The following is a 19522-nucleotide window of genomic DNA, read 5'->3' as shown; positions in this document are numbered from 1 at the left end:
AATAATAATAATAATAATAATTAATTTTATTTATATAGCGCTTCTCAATAACCCGAAGTCGCTGACAATAGTCGGGAACAAAGTAAAAACAAAGAAACAAAAGCAAAGAGACAAAAACAAAAACAGCAAAGAAACAAAAACAAAAGGAACATGAGACCATGGGGGGAACAGGGAAGACAGCATGATAGCACAAAAAGACAGGAGAGAGACATCAGTCAGGTTGGAGGGGGGGGGGGGGGGGGGGGGTTATGGGTGTGGGGGGTTAAAGGCAAGGGAGAACAGGTGGGTTTTGAGGTGAGCTTTGAAGGTGGAGAGTGTAGGGGAGTCTCTGATGGACTGAGGGAGGGAGTTCCAGAGTCGGGGTGCAGTGCGGGAGAAGGCCCGATCTCCAAAGTTTTTGAGTTTAGATGTCGGGACAGTGAGGGAGGCAGTGGAGGAGGACCGGAGGGAACGGGTGGGGCGGTAGGGAAGAAGGAGATCAGTCAGGTAGGGGGGGGCCAGGCTGTGGAGGGCTTTGAAGGTGAGGAGTAGTGTTTTGAAGTTTATGCTGTGTTTGATCGGGAGCCAGTGGAGAGAGTGGAGGACAGGAGTGATGTGTTCACGGGACCGGGTGTTAGTGAGGAGGCGGGCGGCTGAGTTTTGGACCATTTGCAGTTTATGGAGGGAGCGGGAGGTGATGCCAGTGAGGAGGGAGTTGCAATAGTCCAGGCGGGAGGAGATGAAGGCGTGAATGAGGGATTCAGCAGCAGGGGGGAGAGGCAGTGACGGATTTTTGCAATGTTGCGGAGGTGAAAGTAAGATATTTTTACGATGGAGCGGACGTGGGGGTCAAATGAGAGGGTGGGGTCAAGGAGGACACCAAGGTTTCGGACTAGGGGGGAGGGGGTGATGGTGGAGTCATTGATGGTGAGTGTGATGGGTCCGGATCTGGTGAGGGTGGTTTTGGTGCCAATAATGAGAAGTTCCGTCTTGTCACTGTTCAATTTGAGGAAGTTGTGAGTTATCCAAGTTTGGAGTTTGGTAATGCAGGATTCGATGTGACTGAGGGGTGGGCTGTGGGGGGATTGTGTACTGATGTAGATTTGGGTGTCATCAGCGTAGCAGTGGAAGTTGAGGTGGTATTTACGGATGATGTGACCAAGGGGGATGCAGTATTAGATTCAGTAGTAGATGCAGTAGTAGATGCAGTATTAGATTCAGTATTATTTAGATGCAGTATTAGATGCAGTATTAGATAATAATAATAATATAATGCAGGACCTGTTCAGAGGTCTTTAATTGGCATGCAACTATCCTCAATGTTTAGCGGTTAGCACACACGGTTACACACACACACACACCGGAACACACACGCATGCATTCAGTATTATTTAGATGCAGTATTAGATGCAGTATTAGATTCAGTATTATTTAGATGCAGTATTAGATACAGTATTAGATTCAGTATTATTTAGATGCAGTATTAGATGCAGTATTAGATTCAGTATTATTTAGATGCAGTATTAGATGCAGCATTAGACTCGGGAGCACTGGCCTGCTGAAGTCATCTGTGTAATGCAGCCCTGTGCCTTTTGTTAGGAGCGGAGGAGGAGCTCCCCGGCTGCCTCCACACGGGCTGATTAAACACAGGGCAGGTGATTTCATTGAGGGGTGATGTCATAGCCGGAGGCTCTCATTTGCTGTTGGCTCCTTGCAGGCTCTAACAGGCGCTAACATATGGCTCTAACATAGGGCTCTAACATAGGGCTCTAACACAGGACTCTAACATAGGACTCTAACATAGGGCTCTACCATAGGGCTCTAACATAGGACTCTAACATAGGACTCTAACATAGGGCTCTAACCCCGGGCTGTAACATAGGGCTCTAACCCCAGGCTGTAACATAGGGCTCTAACCCCGGGCTGTAACATAGGACTCTGTTTGAGTGCTCTGACCTCTTTTATCTCCCAGTCGACCCACCTTAAACCACCACGAGAGAGACACAGGGAGCCAGGCCCCCCACCTTTCCACCGCCACCGGCTGCCCCCGCCCACCTCTGTCAGCTTTAAGCAGAGTTGACCCAGCCAGCGTTACATGTAGCCAGCACTTTTGTAACCAGCGTTACATGTAGCCAGCACCTTTGTAACCAGTGTTACATGTAGCCAGCACTTTTGTAACCAGCGTTACATGTAGCCAGTACCTTTGTAACCAGCGTTACATGTAGCCAGTACCTTTGTAACCAGCGTTACATGTAGCCAGCACTTTTGTAACCAGCGTTACATGTAGCACTTTTGTAACCAGCGTTACATGTAGCCAGCACTTTTGTAACCAGTGTTACATGTAGCACCTTTGTAACCAGTGTTACATGTAGCCAGCACCTTTGTAACCAGTGTTACATGTAGCCAGCACCTTTGTAACGAGTGTTACATGTAGCCAGTACCTTTGTAACCAGCGTTACATGTAGCCAGCACCTTTGTAACCAGCGTTACATGTAGCCAGCACCTTTGTAACCAGCGTTACATGTAGCACCTTTGTAACCAGTGTTACATGTAGCCAGTACCTTTGTAACCAGTGTTACATGTAGCCAGTACCTTTGTAACCAGCGTTACATGTAGCCAGCACCTTTGTAACCAGCGTTACATGTAGCACCTTTGTAACCAGTGTTACATGTAGCCAGCACCTTTGTAACCAGCGTTACATGTAGCCAGCACATTTGTAACCAGTGTTACATGTAGCCAGCACTTTTGTAACCAGTGTTACATGTAGCCAGTACCTTTGTAACCAGTGTTACATGTAGCCAGTACCTTTGTAACCAGCGTTACATGTAGCCAGCACCTTTGTAACCAGCGTTACATGTAGCACCTTTGTAACCAGTGTTACCTTTGTAAGCTGCTCTCAGGGCCTTTTGCAGAGGCTTTATACCAGGAGTTCTACTTGCCATGGGTGTGTGAATGTGAATAGGAGAGGGGGGGAGAGCAGGGAGCCTTGTGACTCTCTCTCTCTCTCTCTCTCTCTCTCTCTCTCTCTCTCTCTCTCTCTCTCTCTCTCTCTCTCTCTCCCTACCCCCCCCCCCCCCCCCCCTCTGTCTATCTCTCTCTCCTTTCCCTTCCTCCACGCTAGCGGAGGAGACTGATCCTAGGCTTTCTGACTCGGTGGTGGGAGGGGTGGAGGGATGGGGGGGGGGGGGTGGCAGGTGATTGGGTAGCGCCTCTGTGACACAGATCTGTGGAGTCAGGAAAACGCTGTGCTAAGAGGCAGCTCTGTCTAATTACCTCATTTCAGCTCTGCTGCAGCACAGAGAGGAGAGAGAGAGAGGGTGAGAGAGTGAGAGAGAGTGTGTAGGAGAAGAAAGAGAGAGAGGGAGACTCATCTGCTCTCAGCGGACACTTGCTGTGCTTGTCTGATGCACATTTCTATGTTCCTCACCCAAGCCCCGTTTTTGCAATGCTGTGCACTCAGCCCTATATAGGCTGCAGAACCGGCCCACGTTCACAGGTCTGCTTGGCACCAAATAGGGGGGTAAGTTGGACTGTTAGCCAGTTAGTTTAATTCTTTTCATGTCTTTTTTGTGTGTGTTGTGTTTGCAGGATTTACCAGAGCTACGCTATTTCTTTTTAAAGGGCTACAGGAGTCTTGGTTGTAAACCTGTAACAAGGATTTGCACATTGTTCAGTGCTTACTTTGCATGGAGTTGACTTTCTCAGTGACATTGTTCAGTGTTTGCTTTGCGTGGGGTACTGACTTACTATGTGACATTGTTCAGTGCTTACTTTGCATGGAGTTGACTTACTCAGTGACATTGTTCAGTGTTTGCTTTGCGTGGGGTACTGACTTACTATGTGACATTGTTCAGTGCTTACTTTTCATGGAGTTGACTTACTCAGTGACATTGTTCAGTGTTTGCTTTGCGTGGGGTACTGACTTACTATGTGCCATTGTTCAGTGCTTACTTTGCGTGATGTATGGACTTACTATGTGACATTGTTCAGTGCTTACTTTGCATGGGCATTGTTCAGTGTTTGCTTTGCGTGGGGTACTGACTTACCATGTGCCATTGTTCAGTGCTTACTTTGCGTGATGTATGGACTTACTATGTGACATTGTTCAGTGCTTACTTTGCATGGGCATTGACTTACCCAGTGACATTGTTCAGTGCTTACTTTGTGTGGGGTATTGACTTATTCAGTGGCATTGTTCAGTGTTTACTTTATTTGAGATATTGACTTATTCAGCGGCATTGTTCAGTGCTTAATTTGCATGGAGCATTGTCTTATTCAGTGGCATTGTTCAGTGTTTACTTTATTTGAGATATTGACTTATTCAGTGGCATTGTTCAGTGCTTAATTTGCATGGAGCATTGTCTTATTCAGTGGCATTGTTCAGTGTTTTTCTTTGCGTGGGGTATTGACTTACTCAGTGACTTGGGCAGTATTCTGCTGGAATGCCGGTGCTGCTGTGCTGGATAGGGGCTCCTTGATTATGTGGGTCAATTAGTTGGTGTTCTACTTCTGTACAGAGCATGCTGCAAGCCAAACAACACCTGGGTCATATTTTCTCGTGATCTCGTTCTAAATTCATTGAAAGAATGTTCTGAAAGTTAAAGTGTTGTACACTACCTGGAGTACATGCCTAAAAGCACAAAGTGTATTGAGTATACTGTATATATATGAACAATATGAATGTATCTGTTGCAGGTAATACAAGCGTACTAATGATATGAATGTGTCTGTTGCAGGTAATCAAAGTGTACAATGAGGACAACACTAGCAGGGCCGTGGAGGTGCCCAGTGACATCACTACCAGGGACATATGCCAACTCTTTGTCTTGAAGAACCATTACATCGATGACCACAGCTGGACTCTTTCTGAACACCTTTCCCATCTAGGCATCGGTAAGATGTGTTTAGTTCTTGTTGTAATATTATCTGTATTCATATCGCTTAACACTAGCACAGCCGACAAGGGGTCAAATGACCCCTAGGCATTTTCAATAAATGTATCCTCGTCACTCGGTCGAGCTCCAGCTCTGTCACTCAATGACTTTTCCTAAAAGTACCCGTTTTATCTGGCACGGTTTCTGAAATTTCTAAATGACTTCAGGAAAATGTAATTAGAACGTTATTCCACATTATGGGCCGTTAGAACTGACGAAAGTCACAGCACTTTGCGAGCGTCTAGCGCAGGGGTGGCCAACCCATGGCTTGCGAGCCGCATGTGGCTCTTTGCCCGTCAATGTGTGGCTCTTCCATCCAAAAAATAAATAAAAAAGAATTATAATATTTTTCTTTTAATAAAGTTTTTTATGTCACTCAAACCTACATTTCATTGTGGTAAACCTCATATTTTTATATTCAGAGGTAATTATATAGTTTACACTGTTTATTTTTCTCATATTTCTCATATAAGCTGTCGGGTCATCTGACCCGTTCCTGGCGGGAATCAGTGACATTTTCTCCATGGCTGTCCTAGTGTTAACCTAGCCTATGATAATTGTAGTGTATATAAAGGGGGGAGGGGACCGGAACAGTCATCAACATGGCCTGTGATTAAAAGGCATACAATTGCCTCTTGACTTAAACCCTTTTTTAGAACGTTTTCTCATAAACCTGTCCTCGTCATTATTACGGTGTTCAAATATTCTAATCTCGTTATGTGAGATTGTACACAAATCTTTATTGAAATATTGCACAAGATTGTAAAGTGCCAGGTAGATAGCAGGCAGCTATGGTTCTTGTCCTTTCATATTCATAATTGAATCAATTACATTTAAATAAATATTGAGTGTGCAAATTGCTTTGGGGAAGAAAGTGTCTCTAAACTAAACTAAAGTCAGAATAAGCCTTTCCCCTGTTCAGTTTTCGCTCATGATCCTAGCACTGTGCTCTCGGTTAAAATATAGATTTCATTAAAGAAGTTTAGGCGGCTGGGTGGCGCAGCGGACAAGGCGCTCGTCACCAACGCAAGAGACACTGGTATCGAATCCAGCTGTCAGCGTTGCTTCCGGCTTGGCCGGCCGTCATACTGGCTCGATTGGCAGAGTCAGCGGGAGGGAAGCCGGTGGGTGGGTCTGGGTCATTGTGGACAGTGACTCCTACAGTTCGGTCGGGGCGCCTGCACAGCAAGGGAAGGATCTAAGAGAGGTAGCGTGACCTTCCACATGTTCCACTCTCTCTGAGTGAGAGTCCGCACTGCCAGGTGAAAAGAAGTGGTGGGCTGGGTACACATGTGTCGGAGGAAGCATGTGATAGTCTCCGCCCTCCCAGACCGACGGTAGGGGGTAGAGTGCGCAAAGACCAGGAAGCGTGAATACTTTCCCCAATGTGGTTGTCCTTCTGCGTTCGGTTTGCGCGGCCTGATTGGCCACTGACGCTTCTCTCAGCGCCCAATCGCGTTGCGCCTAGCTTTCAGTTCCACAGCCCAAGTCCTTCAGTTCCACAGCCCATTTCCTCGTATTGTTTTCATCTCTCTAACGTAGCCCATTTCCTCGTATTGTTTTCATCTCTCTATATTAACGTAACGTGCTATTCATATCAATCGACATCACATCAATATAAATAACGTATTGTTTTCATCTATCTATATTAACGTAGCCCATTTCCTTGTATTGTTTTCATCTCTCTATATTAACGTAATGCGCTATTCATATCAATCGACATCACATCAATATAAATAACGTATTGTTTTCATCTCTCTATATTAACGTAACGCGCTATTCATATCAATCGACATAACATCAATATAAATAACATATTGTTTTCATCTCTCTATATTAACGTAACACGCTATTCATATCAATCGACATCTCATCAATATAAATAACGTATTGTTTTCATCTCTCTACTGATCAGATATATGTACAGAGTTGTAGTATAATATGTACAGTGGTACAGGTGTAAAGACAGTATGGTAGTAGTCATACTGGCCAGCAACGTAAGAGTAGGATATGTAAAGATAAACAATACGTTATTTATATTGGTGTGATGTCGATTGATATGAATAGCGCGTTACGTTAATATAGAGAGATGAAAACAATACGAGGAAATGGGCTACGTTAATATAGAGCAGTGGTTCCCAAACTGTGGTGCGCGCATGAAAAGGCGGTAAATGTACCATGGTGGTACATTTTTTTTCTTTTTTTTTTTACAATACAATTTCTAAAAAAATCTTAGTCAAACTTTTAGTATTATGGATATTAAACATGCTGGCAGAGTACATGTATCCATGTTGTCGTGAACATTTTAATTAAATAAAGAAATTCCCTATCCATAGCCGTGGGAGGAGATAAAAAATAAAATAAAATAAAATAAATTCCCTACCTACTCATGGCATTAACTGACAACCAACAGGAACCAAACTATATATATATTTTTTATGCCAAATAAATATAACTAATATACATTATTTCAAATGGGGATTTTCACTGTGTAAATCATGAAATTCAAGAAACGTTTTAATAAAAAACATACGTTTTAATAATAATAATAAACAATAATGTCTCTGGCGTGTCTGACACAGGTGTGCTTCATCTGTGCACTGAGACCAGCAACAATTTTTTCTAACAACAGAAACCCATTGGGGGGTGCGTCAGCTAGGTCGGGAGGTGACAGGGGGTGCACGGCCAAAAAAGTTTGGGAACCGCTGATATAGAGAGATGAAAACAATACGAGGACATGGGCTGTGGAACTGAAGGACTTGGGCTGTGGAACTGAAAGCTAGGCGCAACGCGATTGGGCGCTGAGAGAAGCGTCAGTGGCCAATCAGGCCGCGCAAACCGAACGCGGAAGGACAACCACCTTGGGGAAAGTATTCACGCGACCAGGAAGGGGATTGGGAATTGGCATAACGACTAACATTGGGAGGGGAGAAAAACGGAAAAAGAAGGGGGAAAAAGATAAAGAAAAAAATAAGTTTTCAGTTTCACGTATAAATGCTTGTGCCCCAGATCAGAAGTGTCCCTGTACCTCGAGAGCCTGGCTGGAAGGCTTTAGTCTCGACAGTGCGTACATGAAACACACTGCCTTCTTGAAAGTCGGCCCCGTTCCAAGTATTAAGGTATTAATCATGTGACGCTGATGTCATCGTCCCCATGTGGGCACGGTGTGTTTGTTTTCACGTGTGTGTGTGTGTAAGCACACATGGATGTGTGTGTGTGGGTGTGTGTATGTGTGTGGGTGTGTGTATGTGGATGTGTGTGTGTGAAAGGGTGCCTGGTTGGGTGGGTGTTGTTGGGTCATATGTAATATCAAAGTGGACCAAAATAGCTGTTATTTTTCTTTTTTATGACGTATTTCTCTGATCTGTAAAACCTATTTAACAGCGAGGTTGTTTGAAAAGTAGCTGGAGGGGCTTTTAAAATGGAGTGACATATAGATATTTAGATTAGATTAGATTCAAATGTATTGTCATCATTCAGCACAAGTACAGTACAATGAAAAGTTTGGCATCCAACCAGAGTGCAAATGTAACAGTAAAGTGCAATTGTAGTATACAATATACAGGTGATTAAACCGGGTATAAAATATATAAATGAGTACTACTGAGTAATGGTGCTAATCAGATGTATGTACAGAGTTGTAGTATTATTATGTACAGTGATACAAGTATAAAGACACTATGGTAGTAAGTCATACTGGCCAGCAGTGTAACTAGTAATAGTAGGTAAGGGATATGTACAGATATAGATATAGTATCTACAGATATGTAAAAAGGATTATATGCAGGTATATTCAGACAGATGTGTATATATATATATACCGATATACTGATACCGATATTGTCCAACTCTTAATTTCCGATACCGATATCAACCGATACCGATATATGCAGGGTCCCCCCCCCCCCCCCCCCCCCCCCCAAAAAACAGAATAATTTCAGGTAATTAACATTACATATCTCTTGTTGTGGAATTAACACAACATTATGCATACTTTTGACAATAAATAAAATCAGAATTTGTTCTTACTTGCTTGCCTGGGTAAATAAAGGTTGTAAAAATGTAAAAAAAAAAATATTTTTTATTTTTTATTTAATTTTTTTGAAAACCGATACCGATACTTTCCGATATCACATTGTAATGCCAATATCGGTAGGCCAATAATATCAGACATCCCTAATTATTATACATGCTATCATACAGTTATATCGGTTATACTGTAGGCAGGCATATAAGTAGGTATATAGAACAAGAGGTGGACGCGGGCAAATACTGCAGCATGGTCATGCTGGACCTACAAAAGGCCTTCGACACTGTCAATCACACCATTCTGATTGACAAGCTAAAAGCAATTGGTTTTGATAGTCTATCAGTGAGCTGGATGCAATCCTACCTTGAGGGGAGGGAACAGATGGTGGAGGTAAACGGTACCCTATCCCCCCCCCTCACAGTGAGCTGTGGTGTTCCACAAGGAAGCATACTAGGACCGCTACTGTTCCTAATTTATGCAAATGACATGTCGTCAGCTTGTGACTGCAACTTGTTCCTGTTTGCGGACGACTCAGCCTTGCTGGTCTCTGACAAGAACAAGTTACAGGTTGAAAAAACCCTCAGCTCGGAACGAGGCAGAATCTGCATATGGCTCGCTGATAACAAACTATCATTACACATGGGCAAAACAGAGTCCATTCTCTTCGGTTCAAATAACAAACTCAGCAAGACCGACGGCTTCTCAGTTACAGTGGGTGACAATATTGTCACAAGGAAAAATGAAATTACCTACCTGGGTTCCATCCTAGAGGCTAATCTCTCCTGTGACAAAATGGCATCCAATATAATAAAAAAAGTCAACCAACAAACTCGATTCTTGTACCGGATCTCCTCTCTGGTAAACAAGAATACCCTGAAGACTCTGGCAGGAGCACTCATTCAAGGGTACTATGACTATGCTTGCACCTCATGGTACCAAAGCACATCAAAGGCGCTAAAAACAAAATAAAAAAAACAAACATCTCAAAACAAACTGGTCAGACTACTGCTTGACCTTACTCCTAGAACCCACCTCACCCCTGCCCACTTTGACAACCTAGGATGGCTTAGAGTAGACGACAGAGTACAGCAAGTTGCAATGGGCCTGGTCTACAAGATACACTACACGACCAAGGTACCCATGTACATGTCAAAATACTTCCCAAAGGTCAGTGAATACCACGATCACAACACCAGAGGGAGCTCCACAAATCATATTAAACCCAGATTCGGCTCAAACAAGGGACTAAACACGTTTCGCAATTATGCAACATCAATGTGGAACGCCCTACCTAAAGCTGTAAAGGAATGTGAATCACTACCCACTTTCAAAACCACTCTCAAAGAACACCTACGGGAGACGGCAATTCGAAACTGGCCCCTGTAAAGGCCCCTCCAATGTACAGTAATTTACCTAGTATGGTTTTGTCAATATTCCAATGTACAGTTTTGCTTGTTTGTACAGTGTTTCCCCCCCCCCCAACCCCCTCCAATGTACAGTAAATTACCTAATTACCTAGAGGTTATGAAAAAGCTCAGTATGCTGCAGCCAACAAAAGCCACAGGCCATGACAATATTCCCACCAGATTTCTCAGAGACTCTGCTTCCATCATAGCTCCCATTGTAGCCCATATCACCAACCTCTCCATCAACCAGGGTCACATCCCGCAAGAACTCAAGCTTGCTAGGGTAACCCCTAAAGGCTGTGAAAGCTCGACACAGACTGAGCTTCTTCCCCTCAGCCGCCAGGCTGATCAATGCCTCAGGCCCCCCCCCCCCCCCCCCTCGGTACCCCCCCCATCTGAATCTGAATCTGAATCTATTTAAAAAAGGAAACAAACTAGATCCAGGTAACTACCGCCCCGTTTCTATCCTTTGTTCCATATCAAAGGTAATTGAGAGGCTGGTATATGAGCAGATAGACAACTACCTGACTGAACATAGACTACTGTACCAGTTCCAATCAGGTTTCAGAAAATCACACTCCACTGACACCTGTTTACTGTACCTGACCGATTATATAAAACGGGAGATGGACAAGGGGAACTACTGCGGGATGGTAATGTTGGACCTGCAAAAGGCGTTTGACACGGTCAACCACTCCATCCTACTAGAAAAATTGAGAGCGATAGGCTTTGATAGCAAGTCAGCCAAATGGGTCAAGTCCTACCTGGAGGGAAGAGAACAGGTGGTAGACATCAATGGCACCTTGTCCTCGTCCCTTCCAGTGACATGTGGGGTCCCCCAAGGAAGCATTTTGGGGCCTCAACTGTTTTTAATATATATTAATGACATGAAATCGGCATGCGATTGCAACCTGTTCCTGTTTGCTGACGACTCGGCACTCCTGGGCCCTCATTCATCAACGTGTTCTACGCACAGATCTGTGCTTACCCTGTGCGTACGATCATTTCTAAGCAAAGAGTGGGATACATCAATTTCGATTTGAACTTGACTCCGTGCTTACATCTACGCACAGGTCAGACCAGGCGTACCTGGCGCCCAGTGGTAGAATATATTATTACAACAAGGAAATGAGCTTCTGTGCATAATAACACGGCATGTTCTGTACGAACCGTAGTTCATTATAGTTCATTGTAAAATAGCAACAGTAGTGTAATTATGGTCAAAACCCTATAAATAGCATTTGGAATAATAGATCTTTCTCTCAGAATGAATGCAGCATGGTTTATATAGCGTTATCGGAATATACGGGGTGTAGGCTACTGACTGACTGCGCTCCGCGTAGCTTGATTGATTGATTGATTGAAAAGTTTATTAACAGATTGCAGAATGGGTACAGTACAGTACAGCTCAGTACATACAATTGTTAATTGGGGATGCAGACCAACTTTCGTCTTGTTTACATCAGGGTCCCCCATTTTCAATTCATCATAAATCATAAAGCTCAACTCGTTATTATTTTGCGCAGACCGCAGAAACACGGGAACGTTTTGATTATATTTAAAAGGCTTTACGTTAAACGAAACAAGTGGAATTTCGAAGCTGTAAGCAGAATACAAGTCATATGAATATAGTGTTCTTCCCCCTTTCTACTGTATAAGAAAGAATAGAAAACGCATTGCAATGACACTATAGTGGACAGACTATGTATATGATGGGATTCAAGTTCGCGTTTTTGTTGATCATAGGCATGCTGTCAGAGTATGATATCTTCAAACATTCTAGAACATTTGTCGTCACAGATCATGTCCTAATAGAACATAGGCTATGGCATGGATCGTGATATTGTGTGGACTGTAATTATTACTGTACCGGTCCGGTACCACCCATTGTGACAACAGCCTTGTGAGTCCCGCACACAAACATGATGGAATTCAAGTTCATGTATTGAAAGGCAGGCTACATCATACATGCAGTGAGATTCATTGTTCTTGTATATGCTCTCTATTATTGTTTATATAGGCTACCCAATACTGACATCAAAATAGATTGTAGTATGCCTCTAGAAATCATATGCAGCAGGTAGAAAATTGACGGGAGATCCATCGCGATTTGGAATAAAATTGAGGAGAATTTTAATCCCTGGGTATTAATCAAACAACACGGGAAAAGGCAGTCATATTCCAGCGCGGTCTTTATTAGCCGACAACAAAATATATGCCTCTAAAAATCATATAGCCAATCGAACACAACTAATAAAGGCATTCATATTACAGCACGGTTATAATGACACACAACCAACGCCAAACAGTGGTCAACGAACGGTCTTTATTAGTATTTTGAGCTGTCCAGGCAGAATTGCAGCAATGGTCTTAGGGAGCCGTTGATATCTGACATCACCGTTTACAAGTCCGCCTTTTATTTATCCCATAATACGCGATAGTGTCTTCTTGGTTCGACAGCAGTGAACAATCTTCGTGGAGTTTCTCAGGGTTCCGCTCGGGTCAGTCCATTATTTCACATCCCATGGGGGGTGTTTCCTAATTTTCATGACCATATATGGATAATCATGCACGAGCATTGACGGTAGAACAAAGTGGTATTCATCAACACGGAGGGGCATAGAGCCTGTGTACGCACCGTGTGATGAATCCCGACTTCCCTGTGCGTACACTAGTTCTACATTCCGTGCTTACGTGTGGAAATAGAACATTTCTACGCACACAATTGATGAATGAGGGCCCTGGTCTCTGACAGGGATAAGACTAAAGTGGAAAGTGTCCTGAGCAATGAAATGAAAAAGATCTGCTCTTGGCTCAGTGACAATAAATTGTCTCTACATCTGGGAAAAACAGAGGCCATACTCTTTGGGTCAAACGCCAACCTAAAGAAATCCCAGGGTTTTAAAATTAGAGTAGGTGAAAACATTATTGAGGATAAAGAGGAGGTCACCTACCTGGGCTTTATTTTAAATAACAAACTTTCTAATGAAAAAATTGCACAAAAAGTTATTACTAAGGTCAATCAAAAAAACAAATTTTTATTTAGAATTTCCTCGTTCATAAATAGAAACGCTCTGAGGACCCTAGCTGGAGCCCTCATCCAATGTCACTTTGACTATGCTTGCACTTCATGGTACAGCAACATATCAAAACAAATGAAGACAAAGCTCCAGACCTCTCAAAACAAACTAGTGAGACTTCTGCACAACCTTCACTTTAGGACTCACCTAACGCCAGCCCACTTTAGCAGTCTGGGATGGCTTAGGGTTGAAGAAAGGGTACACCAGCTTAAAATGCTACTGGTTTTTAAAGTACTGAAAGAAACGGTCCCCAAGTACCTAGTAAATTATTTTAATAAAGTAGGAGATGTCCACAAACACGCCACAAGAGGGAGCCCCACGGACCTGGTCCCGCCGAGATTCAGGACATGCATGGGGAAAGATGCATTTTTTACTCGGTTACGGTAATGTGGAATGCCCTGCCAACATTCATAAAACTCCTGAACTCCCCTCTCGGATTTAAATCCGCCCTAAAAACATGGCTCAGCAGCAACTCAAATTGGTCTTAAAATGTTTTTTATCTCTTTTATCATAACTTGGCTTTTATTTCTTTTATCATGAGTTGCTTTTAAGGGTTACGGATTTTCTTTTAACATTAGTTAAGTATGAGTTGTCAGGTTAGGTGTTTTTATACACATTTTTAGGATGTATCCTGTCTAGTGTACATGTCCATTTGTGTTTCTGTGCCTTTTTATGTTCCATGTATGGACCACAATGGAAACAAGCCTTGGCTTTATTGTGTTTTATCCATTTTTGACCAGCGTTGTTGACACTGTTATTGTCTTGTCTTTTTAAAATGTTTTTGTCCTACGATTTGTGTCAAAATAAAGTATTCAATCAAAAAAAGAAAAAAAAATAGTATGGTTGTCAATATTCCAATGTACAGTTTTGCTTGTACAGTTGTACAGTGTTTTCCCCCCCAACCCCTCCTACCCACCCAACCCCACCCAACCTCCTCCAATGTACAGTTTTTACATCAAATGTATATACTCCCTTTTCTGGACTCTTTTTGTATCACAAACATTACTGTATTTGCAAATCTGGTATGTCATAAATGTATAGATGTAGCAGTACTGTCTATCTGTATGTCATGTATGTCATATATGTCCTGATGAATTGAAAATGGGGGACCCTGATGTAAACAAGATGAAAGTCTTTCTCTGGTCTGCATCCCCTTAACAATTGTGTGTATTGAGCTGTACTGTATTGTACCCATTCTGCAATCTGTTAATAACGTTTTCAATCAATCAATCAGGTATATTCAGACAGATATGGATTATATACATACTAAATGTATATATATATATATATATATATATATATATATATATATATATATATATATATATATATATATATATATATATATATATATATATATATATATATATATATATATATATATATATATATATATATATATATATATATATATATTGTATATTACTGTTGCACTTTACTGTTAAATTTGCACTCTGGTTGGATGCCACACTTATCTTTGTTGTACTGTACTTGTGCTGTATGATGACAATACATTTGAAAAAACACGAAGCTAAGGAGGGACATGTCATGGATGTTGACTGCCGTTTATAGTAACCAATAGCGCATTCTAGAAAGCATTTCACTGGACGCTAAATTAATATACGCCCCAGTGTGCAGGATGACTCAACAACATTATTTTATTATACTGTAGTTTTCCAGGAAATTACAAACTCTAAAATACCATTAAGAAAACCTACACAACCACTTGTTTGTCATTGTTGGGACAGATACTGAGTCACTATTACTGACGTATAAGACATTATGTGATAAAAGAACATGAACATCTATTTTGATTTCATGGGGCTTTTAACAGAGTGCTGTGCAATACGTATAGTATTGTGCAGTACAGCGTGCCGTATGTAATTAAAAGTTGCCATTGCCTTCCAATGCACTTACTTGTCGGATCTCTTTTCAGCTTTACACTTTATCCAGTGTCCTCAAGACACATTCATATAATACCATGTTATCATATACAGTATGTAGCCTAATTCATGGTTGAATACCTTGCCGTGCTCATAAGATCCTGCTCAGCTTTGCGCGTTATCAAGTGTCCTCCTGATGATATACAGCGCAGCATGTGGTTGTATGTAATTCAACGTATTATTACTTTGCTTGCACATGCGGGACTCCTTTGGGTTTTACACATTATCGAATGTCCTGATGACGTACGATAACTTACCGTATCCTTTCCTGTCCAAAGACAGTAATCCGGTCCATCAGTGCAAACTGAGTGGCTTCTATATTATTTAATAAATAATATTATTTCCTTTTACATGTTTACCTTGATCTTGACATGATGACACTATTACTCAGTAGTACTAATTTATATATTGTATAGCCAGTTTAATCACCTGTACATTGTATATTGCTGTTGCACTTTACCGCTACATTTGCACTCTGGTTGGATGCCAAACCTCTTTTCGTTGTACTGTACTTGTGCTATATGATGACAATACATTTGAATCTAATCTTGATAACTAGCAGCAAGAAACCTTGGAATCATGCTATCAAGAGGAACAGTATTGCTGGCGTTAGTACCAACAACCATAAACCTTTATTTAAGACATAGTATCACCTAAAACGCTTCGGTTTTCTAGCACTTCCTGTGTTTTTGCTAACAAAGACGCTAATACTTTTAAACAGTGTGACAAAAGCCTCCATTGTTACATTATAACAACACAGCCTACATTGTTACATTATAACACAGCCTACACTGTTACATTATAACAACACATCCTACATTGTTACATTATAACAACAAAGCCTACATCGTTACATTATAACAACACAACCTACATTGTTACTGTAACTGAGGGGTACAATTCCCTGACTGTATTGAATAAGTATGGTATCATTAAACCACTACTGCATTATGTACATTACTACTGGCCATACAGTACACAGGTATATGTGATGAACACCCCCACAATAACACGGCTTCACAAGAAATACTGTTTAGAAGAATATTTATTAGAAGAGCACGAAGATTATCTTACATTACTTATCAAGATTGAGAGTTGCGCTTGTAAGGCGAAGAATGTGCATGAATAGGTCAAGAGCGTAAGTCCATGAGCATATTACGCAGGAGATAATTAATACCACTGGTAGCATAAGAATTATATATGGTACACTAGTAGGTCAGCTGGAGATACTAAGGGGGTTCCCTCCGGTTGTAAGCCAGCAGGGGGGAGGAAGGTTCGAATGCAAAAGTCTGGATCAACGGGGAATCAATAAGCTCCAGCTACGGGAGGCGGTACATTACTCCCTTGATCGGCAGACGAAAGCAGCAGCTATAATCCAAGTATGCGCGACAGCATAGGTGAAAGCCAGCCAGCCTCTCCTAGAGACGGGCTCGAGTGATGCTCCTCACGGGTAAATCCCACACAGCAGCGGGTAGACGGTTCTCTTGGTCCAGCAGCCACAGTACCAAAATCAATATAATCCAGCCGGAAAAGGCTCTGCATTCACCGGTGTAGATTCTCCTGTGCACGGTACTTCACATTAACTAGGTCGAACTTGACGTTATTTCACTAAGCTCTGACACTTTTACTATCCTATTCGCACGCGGTTCTAAGTGCTCTATTTAGACTAGAGGTGGGCATAGATAATTTTTTTTAATCTAGATTAATCTATCTGCAATCCTGGATTTAATCTAGATTAATCTAGATTAAAATGACTCAAAAAAAAAAAAAAAAACCTGCCGAAGGCATTCAAAATATGTGTGTTCTACCCAAATAATGACCAGAAGTAAGTCCTTACTTTTTCTTTCCTCCTTATGTTTCTCAGGCCAGGTGGCCCATTACACCATGAGCCCATCTCCCGTTTCCAAAATGCATTACAGACTGTTTGAAAAAGCTCTTTTGCTATGATAATTGGTAATGAAATATCAAAATAATGTTCAATAAGATGTACTTGTGTTTAATAAGTTGTTTTATTCAGAAGTTAACACAAATAAATAATATTACCAGTACAGTACAGTATCGAGCACTCTCAGGAGCAAAACAGAAAGAATCATTTCAAACTTGAACTATGTGACATGGCTTGAATCAACTGCTCCAGTGGAGTTGCTCAGTGGCCAATGGTGTCAACTGTGGTTGTACTGGGCAGCTCCCAGGTGTGAATGGAACTGTGTGAATGTGAAGCAGGGCGTTCCTGAAAAAGAGCATCTGTGCTCAGCGAACCTACCCTGGGTAAATAAAGGTAAAAAAAAAATATGTAAATTTTTTTTTTTTTTTTTTTTCTTTTTTAGATTAATGCGTTAATTATATTATCGCGCGATACTAGTATAGCGTTAACGCAGCACGTTAACGCCGTTAACGGCCCAGCTCTAATTTAGACGCAAGGTTGCTCACTTCACTTGGTCGTTGACTCGTGATGAAGGCTTTACTAGTAAGGAACGAACGATACGTTGAACGAACGTTTTAGGATAAGACAAGACTACTGCTGTATCCACCTGCAACGTATTTATACGTACAGTGAATAATCTAGTGCCAACCTCATTTCTGTCTTGTATTCCTGCGCAAAACTGGGCATGTTGAGACAAGCCTTGGCGGTGGCTTTGAACTCGGCATTGGGGGTATGGCCGTAGCGCCTAGGGGATCGCTTCCAATAGGAGAACGAATATTATGGTCTGTCCTGTACCAGGTAAAGGGATATTCCGTGTATATGTACAAAGAATATACAAGGGATATCAAACGATATACAAATATTATACATGGGATCTCAGGCAATAAATATATATATTCGGTTTAATCTGACCCTTTGTAACAGCCGCCTCCTAATTAGTCCGCACCTAATTAGATAAGCAGAGACAGATTAACCGTCTTGTCCACTACTCAATGTCCGTTGTGAGGAGTAGGGCAATTCACAAAGTCAGTGGGTCATGGTCGTCATTAGGAGAGTCGGAGAGCCTTGGCAACTCTATCAGCCTCGCCACGGGTCGGGTGTATGTCCGCCCCTGGACGAGCACTTCTGCCGCTCTGACCTTTCCGTCGGCACCAGTGATCACTTTGCTTACGCGGCCGGCCGGCCACGCAGCTCGGGGTAGTGACTGGTCTATGATCACGACGACTGTGTCCACTTTTAAGTTGTCCCCGTCCTTGACCCGCTTCTGACGGGCTGGAAGGGATGGTAGGGGGATTAGGAGGAAGCGGGCCTGAGACTGCTTTGATCGGTGCTTGGCTGCGCCTCCACCTCCTCCGTCTGTTTCTCTTGTTTGCTCTGTACCCCGTCTGAGGAGGGGCCGGTTCCGGCCGCCCCATCAAGGAGTCGCTTGGGGTGCTGGGTTCGAGGTCAGCTACGTCTGGAGCGCAGCTGAGGGGGGTGGAGTTCCGAACTCCCTCTTGTGCCCACGGTTCTCTCACAGGCCTCTCGCTTAATGTCAATAGCCTCTCAACGGGCTGTACAAGGGAGTGGCCGGTGTCGCTCGCCTTTGTGTGTAGGCAGCGTGTAGACGTGGGTTGACTGTCAAGTCCGTAGAGGGGGCCCTGGAGCGTCCACCCCAGTCGGGTCTGAACCGCGACTGGGCATCCTTTGGGTCCGATGTGGGCCGCCTCAATTGGGAGAATGAGGTCCGCGTGGTCGGAGCCGATGAGCAGGGTCGGTGTGGCGCCGTCGATAAGCGGTATAGGTAGTTGACGTAGGTGCACATACTTCGCCATCAGCTGTGGGATGGGGTAGGTGTACTGTGATAGGCCTATGTCGTGGCTGGTGAAGACGTTGGTAATACTATACTGCTTCTCGGGCTGGTCCACCGCTGCTATCTTGAAGGAGACCTTTTCACCTTTTATGGTCTTCTGGTCCCTTCTGATGGTGCGTATGGTCATGGTACCTTTGGCACCCCGTAGGCCCAACTGGGCTGCGGCGGAAGCGAGGAGGAGAGTCTTTTCAGACCCATCGTCCAGGACGGCGTAAGTGTCCAGGACCTTGTCCTCGTAGCTCAGGAGCACTCTGACCACTTTGATGAGCACTCGGGGGGTCCCGCTATGCTGGTCAATGTGGAGCACTCCTGTTAGTCGGTTGCTTTGGATCTTCTGGAGTGGTGCCGACTCGCGGTCGTCCGAGTAGCACCGT

The 19522-nt window shown here is 43.0% G+C and overlaps 1 protein-coding gene across 2 annotated transcripts in view; it reads left to right on the top strand.

Annotated features, from left to right (window-relative positions):
• Positions 1 to 19522, top strand: part of grb14 (growth factor receptor-bound protein 14) — a gene marked incomplete at its 5' end in the record, with an annotated part of 125654 nt that overhangs the window by 26061 nt on the left and 80071 nt on the right. The window contains 2 exons of one of the 2 annotated variants that reach the window (XM_084311635.1): positions 3302 to 3499; positions 4716 to 4872. In XM_084311635.1, the coding sequence (XP_084167761.1) occupies positions 3425 to 3499; positions 4716 to 4872 (232 nt within the window). Of the gene's footprint in view, positions 1 to 3301; positions 3500 to 4715; positions 4873 to 19522 lie in introns of those variants that run through there. The other variant, XM_084311636.1, reaches the window with a different exon arrangement.

This window comes from Notolepis coatsorum, assembly GCF_963971535.1.
Source record: "Notolepis coatsorum genome assembly, chromosome: 3".
NCBI lineage: Eukaryota > Metazoa > Chordata > Actinopteri > Aulopiformes > Paralepididae > Notolepis > Notolepis coatsorum.
The sequence above is the reverse complement of the archived record's forward strand: the minus strand, read 5'-3'. Positions and strand labels throughout refer to the sequence as shown.